The following is a 6577-nucleotide window of genomic DNA, read 5'->3' as shown; positions in this document are numbered from 1 at the left end:
GGAAAGAGTTGAGAAGCTGTAGGTAGTAGAGTTAAATCATGTGGAGTTGACAGTTCTAAACATCTGTCTGGGTCCATGTGGCTGTGAGGGAGGGGAGGGAAAACAGGAGTTGGACAGCTTTACCAACTGGGTTTTTGCCTGCCAGGATGGTCTTATTTCATGTTTGCGGACTTCCTGAATTCTGTGATTTGAAACACCTGGCAGAACTGCGTGTGCTTGCTCTATTGATTTTGGCTCATTTCTCCAATTTAACAAGATCATCCTGAATTTTAATATTGTCGTCCAAGGCATTAGCAGTGTCTCCCAGAGCTGCATTTTCTGTAGATTGATTAGTGCATTAGTCACACGATCCTTGGAGCTATTAATAGAAAATAAGGAATGAATTGGACCCAGGGTGTTTTCTTATGAACTGTATGCAATAACTGCTCTTATTTTGATACTGAACTATTAATAAGTGCTTGGTCTTCAATATATTTAACTGACTTTTTGTCCATATTATACTCTTCCCATTCTATCTAATCCGTATGCATAGAATTCTTCTGAGAATGCTTTGCAGAACCCTCTCTAATGCTTTAGGAAAATCAAATATGTACATTTCACTTTTGTGAAGAACATTTCTTCTCTGTTAAAAGAGGATACTGCAGATCGTCTTACTGGATCACTGTATAGAATGTGAACACTGTATGGGATATGATGGGCTGAAAGCTTTAACTTTTTTTTTTTTTTTTCAATTGTAATTTTACTACCCAATGTAACTTTTCTGAAAAATTTTTTCTTATTATTTCCTTATTTAAATGTGCATTTGCCACAGGCAGATGAGGGTTTAATAAATCTTAAATAAGTATCTGAATGAAAAATGCTACAAAATTTTTTTTAGGCATTACTTGAAAATTCCTTTTGGTTTAGGACTTGAGACAAAAGATTGTTAAAGAGTTCACTTACACATGGATTGATTTAGTTCTCTCTTTTGTGTGCATGCATGTGTGTGTCTATGCAGGCAGATGAACTACCGGCATCATCATACCTTCCTCAATAGTTATTATTCAGTGTTTTCTTTTCATTTTAATTTTTAAAATATTTCCTCTAGGACAGGCATGTGTGTGTGTGTGTGTGAGGAAATGAGAAGGCACCCCTTCGGGGACATGGTGATGATGCAATACCTTTTCCTCTCTGGATTTTGGGTATATGCACACATGCCTGGTGTGTTTTGAAAGCCACTGGTCTGAGACTCAAACCCTACAGTTGGCCATATGGAATCCAGTTGTCTTAACCACCACACCACTGGCTGGTGCCAATCGTTGAATCCTGCTAGTTGCATAGTAAAAGGCGTCTAGTCTCTGGTTTGCTATTCCTTCTTCTTCTATAAAGAATAACAATAAAAAGAAACTTACCCTGACCCACTGCCCCAAACAAATTCAGTATCTCCCTATATCTTCAAGGATCAAGTCAAAATAGCTTAGCTTAATTAAGCACAAAGTAGTTTTCCCTTCTATCTCTCCCTCCCTTCCCAAGCCTCTCTCCCATTCTCCTAGTCCCCCTCTCCCTGTGCCTCCCCCCTCTCCTCTCCTATTCCTTTCCCCTCCTTCTCCCTCTCTTCCCTTTCCTTCTCCTTCCCCTCCTCCCTTGCCCTCTCCTTTACTTCCTCCTTCCCTCTCCCCTGTTCCCTCCCTTTCTTCCCTTTCTCCTCACTTCTAGAGTCTGCCTCCCTTTCTCTAGATCTTTCTCTAGTGTCTGGAAGATTGGTCTTAAGTTGAGATCTTTTGTTACCCAAAGAGTGGTCCATGGACCAGCAACATAGGCATTAGCAAGGAATTTACAAAATGCAGACCAAGCTGAGGTCCCACTGCAGAACTGCTAAATCAGAACCTGCCTTTTAACAAGACCTGTGGGTCATTTTTGTATGTGTTAAGATTTGAGGGGCAAAGCTCATCACTCAGGCCTCAGCCATATCTTCTCACCTAACTGAGAACTCAGTGCAGTTTGATTATTTTACTTTTTATCTGTGAGTGAAAAGCTCATTCTTTAAAAAGTCAAATAACACTTAAATGTATATGTGCTCCTTGGGACCAGCAGGTGGTGTAGTGGTTATGGCACTGGACTCCCACATGGCTGACCATGGTTCAAGTCCCAAATCTGGAGGTTTGAAAATCATGCCAGGTGCATGTTTGTGCATGCCCTAAATCCCAGAAGAATGGAGAAGAAGGGATTGCAGCATGGCCATCCCCCTTGGATGGTGATTTCTCACTTGTGCTTTCACTGTCTCTCTCTCTCTCTCCAGCAAGCTCACATACCCTATGTCAAAAATCAGTAAATGAATGAATGAAAGAAAGAATGTATATGTGCTCCTTGCACCTCTTCAATCTCACTTTCACCCCAATATTTAAGCTGCATTTTCCATTGCTTCCATAACAAATTACCACGGATTTGGTGGCTTCATATAACACAAATGTATTCTTTTATATTTCTGAAGGTAAGTTAGAAATGAGTCTTAAGATGATAAAGTCAGGGTGATATCAGCTAGAACTGCTTCCTTATGGAGATTTCTCTGCCTCTCTCAGCTGCTCTTAACTGCTGGCATTTCTTGTGTCCTTGGACACCTGGTTGTGTCACTCCAATCTCTGCTGCTTTCTCACCTTCCTCTTACAAGGATATTTGCGATTACACTGGGCCTGCATGGACAGTCCAGGATAATCTCCCTATCTCAAGAGCCTTAATTTCTGCAAAATCCTTTTTGCCATATAAAGTGACATTCATAGGTTCCAGAGATTGGAACAGGGACCTCTTTAGGGGAGGGAAATATTACTCATCCCACCATATCCTCTAGATGTTTGTCTTGTTATTTAGCCCTGAATTGTGTTAACCTGCTGCTCAATTTTAGACTTCTTAACTCACTTCTCCCCCTCGTTATCATTGAAAATTTCTAGTTGTATTTCAATATTTTTCCTAATATAATTATTCAGTATTGCAGATTTTCCTTGTTAAAACTTCTTAAATGTTTTCCTTACTTCCAAACCACTTAATATACTCTGATAACATTTTCTTTACTTCTCTTTTTTACAACTTTTAAAATATTTTACTTTTCTATTTTCTTAGCTTCCTTTGAACATTTGTCTTCCTTCAGTTTTGTGCCTGTTCTACAAAATGCCTCCTGATGCAAATTTCTGCACAATTTTCCATTTTGTGCCTGTCAGTATAACTCATCAGTTCTGATTTTGTTTGTTTGTGTTTTTTTTTCCCTCTCCTGGATCCCTTTTACCTTCTGCTCTCACCTGTGCTGGTTGTTCTTGAAGTTTGTTTCATGGCTGTTCTGGGACTTTCCTTTACCACAATGGCTCACAACCTTCTCTGCACATTGGAATCAACTGGGGAGCTTTAAAAATTGCTGATGCCTCAGTTGCACCCACCCTCAGAGATCCGACTATGTTATAGCGTGGGCTTTGGGGTTTTTTAAAGCTCCCCAGGTGATTCTAATAGGTAGGCAAGGTTGAGAATCACTGTTGTAAAGCTATCTTGGGAATTGCTTTTAGTGCCTTTCTATGTTGGGTTCCCTGATTTCTGGGTCTCATTTCTTCCATTTTCTTGCTTTATTTCTTTGTTTTGGTGAAGCATATTATTTAGGAGCTTCCCAAGAGAAGGTGCATGAGAGGTAAACATGTTGAGATCTTTCCATGTCTAAAACTACCTTTATTCACTCGACATACTTGCTTGAATTTTTACTGATGACTATTTCAGATGGAAAATAATCTTCCTTTAGAATATTGAAACCATTGTCTTTCTGACTTTGAGGATTGATTTCTCAAATTGATTGTAAGGCCTTCTGATTCTCAGTCTATATGAAGGCTTTGGATATATGTTATTCTTTTCTTTTTCTTTTTTTTTTTTTTTGATATTCTATAATGATGTGACCTAGTGTGAGGGTGGTGTTTTTTGTTTTTGTTTTTGTTTTTTTAATTCTCTTTCAGTCTGGAAACTCATCTCTAGTTCTAGATGATTTCCTTGTGTTTATTTTTGATCAATTTCCCTTCATTTTCTCTTTATGGAATTTGTATTCAAAGTCTAGGCCTCTTTAAATTTCTTTTTTAAAAAAGATTTCTCTCTCGCTCTCTCTCTCTCGACTCTACTTTCTGGCATATTTTCTTGACTTTATGTTCTAAATATTTTACTGATTCCTTTTTTCTGTAGGGAAGAGAAGAGGAAATAATTTTTAATTTCGTAGAGTTCCCTTTTTTTCTGTCTTTTTTTTTTTTTAATATTACCTTCTAATTCTCAGAGGAAATAGTATGGGCACAAAAAGAAAACTAAAGATGGAGGCTTAGAGGCTTATGGACAGCACACAGAATTTTATACATTCCTTCCATTTTCAGCCAGGCATTTGTCTTTACCAGTGCTGCCTCTACACTTGATGTGTCTAGGTTAGTTCATCCAGAGAATACTCTTCTGATTTCCATTTGGTGCTGAGACAATTAGCACCTGAATAGAATAGCACTTGGATAGAAACAGGCACATGGGTGTCCATGACTTCTATTGAGACTTTCTAATACCGTCTTTCTTTTTTGCCTTCCTATCATCCATTTGTCTTCTCCAATAGCATCCATTTGGGGGGTCATCCTGTTTTCCCATGGAGAAAATTGGTTTCTACCCCTTGCCAACAAGTCTTAAGCTTTGCTCTTTTTCTTGCTAAGTCACTACCACTTCTATTTTCTCTTCATAGATTTGCATCTATGAATCCAGATACAGATATCTCTTGGTTTCTGGAAAATAAAGTTTGTGTTTGTTTCATCTTCTCCTCTGTTTAGGGTAAGTTTTGAGAAAAGAATAGAGCAGAAACATCTCTACTGTCTTGAAATGAAAACGTAATGCTTTTCATGAACTGAATGTGTCTCTCTCCTTTATCCCCCAAAATTCAGTGTCAAACCCAAACTCCAAACCCTTGTAATGTGCCTTATTTGGAGATAGGGTTTTTACAGCAGTAATCAAATTAAAATGAGATCCTTAGAGTGGGCTCAAATCCAGTATGAAAGCTATCTTTCTAAAAAAGGGAAATTAGTACATAGAGAAGTGCACACAGGTGTGAAGAGACAGATGCTGAAGATGGTCAACTGTAAACTAAGGTTTAGAGGAAGCTGGAAAAACGAGTCCTAAAAACATCTTGATTTTGGAGTTTTAGCTTCCAGAAGTATGAGAAGATAAATTTAGTTCTTTAAGTCACCAGTCTGTGGCACTTTGTTATGGAAACAGACTCACACAGTGCTATTTTTTATTTGTTCTTATGATCTCCTTCTCTCTGCTTAGTTTGATTTCTACTCTTTGAAACATAGTGTCAGCCTCCTTAAGAAGGTGTCCTTGATCCAGTTCAATTAAATGTCCTCCTTTTTGGCTTCCTCTATCACAATAGCTATCATACTGTACTGTCATCATTACTCTTCTTGTCTGGCTTTCACATTAGACTTTAAGTGCCTGGGATTGTGTCTTGACACAGTGCTTGCACATAGGAGTCTTAAATATTTATTGGATGGGAACTTTATATGCATCACTTTTGGGAAGGATGGATAAACATGTATTTTAGTTGAATGACAAAATTTAGCATTGGTATTATATAAATAAGTATTTAATGCTAGAAAAATTATGTTACTACAATGAATTAGGGTTTTCTGGTATTTTGAACTAAGAAAAATAATGATCAAAAAAATTTTTCCCTTCTATTATTTTTGAACAGAAACTTCCTGTCCTTCCTAGGAATCACAGCTGGGTAAGCAAGCATTAGGATTAAAAGTGACTTTGAAATTTTCATAGTTCCAAGTGCCATGTGATTTCTCAGTTTCTGTGGTCTTTTATATTGTACCTTATGTGTTTAGTAGCCTTTTAATTTTTTCCTGAGTCAAAAACAGAGACCCATATTCTGATAAAAGAATAAAGAGGTAAGTTTAAAAGGAAGATATTAAAATAGAATTTAGGTTTCTCATTCAAGTTTTTGTATTTGCTTTAACTAAATATTTTACTCTACCTTTTAATGTCTGAAATAGAATCACTCTTATTTCTCCTAATCAGCCTAGTGCTCCCACATGGCTGACCATACAGTTTGAATCCTGGCACAGTGGCTTGATACACATGACAGGTGTATGTGCATGTGCACCCAAAATCTCAACAGGATGAAAAAAGTGGATAAGGGATTGCAGCATGGCCACATACCACTAGGGGTTCTTTCTATTCTCTTCTTGAGAATTTGAGCATGCACATACATGCCTGGCATGTTTTTCAAGCCACTGGGTCTAGGACTCAAACTGGACAGTCAGCTATGTGCGATCCAGCCATCTTAACCTCCTTCCCACCTGCTGGCCCACATTAACAGAGTTAAGATCACTCAGATGTTACTGTGAACATATATGTGACACTGTAGAGTATATTCCTATGTTCTTATATAGGAGAAGGGTAGTCTTCATTATAAATAGCTATATAAGAACTAACATAAATATTTACATAAATATTTATATAATATTTATTTGTATAAATAACCTCTTTAATATATATTTACATATAAATATATGCTTATATGTAAATATATAAATATAAAAATATG

The 6577-nt window shown here is 37.3% G+C and overlaps 1 protein-coding gene across 2 annotated transcripts in view; it reads left to right on the top strand.

Moving 5' to 3' along the window:
• The window catches only part of EPSTI1 (epithelial stromal interaction 1), a 119421-nt gene that overhangs the window by 80423 nt on the left and 32421 nt on the right, over nucleotides 1-6577 (top strand). For both annotated transcript variants that reach the window (XM_027767427.1, XM_006166476.3), the window contains exon 8: nucleotides 5717-5749. In XM_027767427.1, the coding sequence (XP_027623228.1) occupies nucleotides 5717-5749 (33 nt within the window). The remainder of the gene's footprint in view (nucleotides 1-5716; nucleotides 5750-6577) is intronic.

This window comes from Tupaia chinensis, unplaced genomic scaffold, assembly GCF_000334495.1.
Source record: "Tupaia chinensis unplaced genomic scaffold, TupChi_1.0 Scaffold144262_1, whole genome shotgun sequence".
Lineage (NCBI taxonomy): Eukaryota > Metazoa > Chordata > Mammalia > Scandentia > Tupaiidae > Tupaia > Tupaia belangeri.
This window is presented reverse-complemented; position numbering and strand designations above follow the sequence as displayed.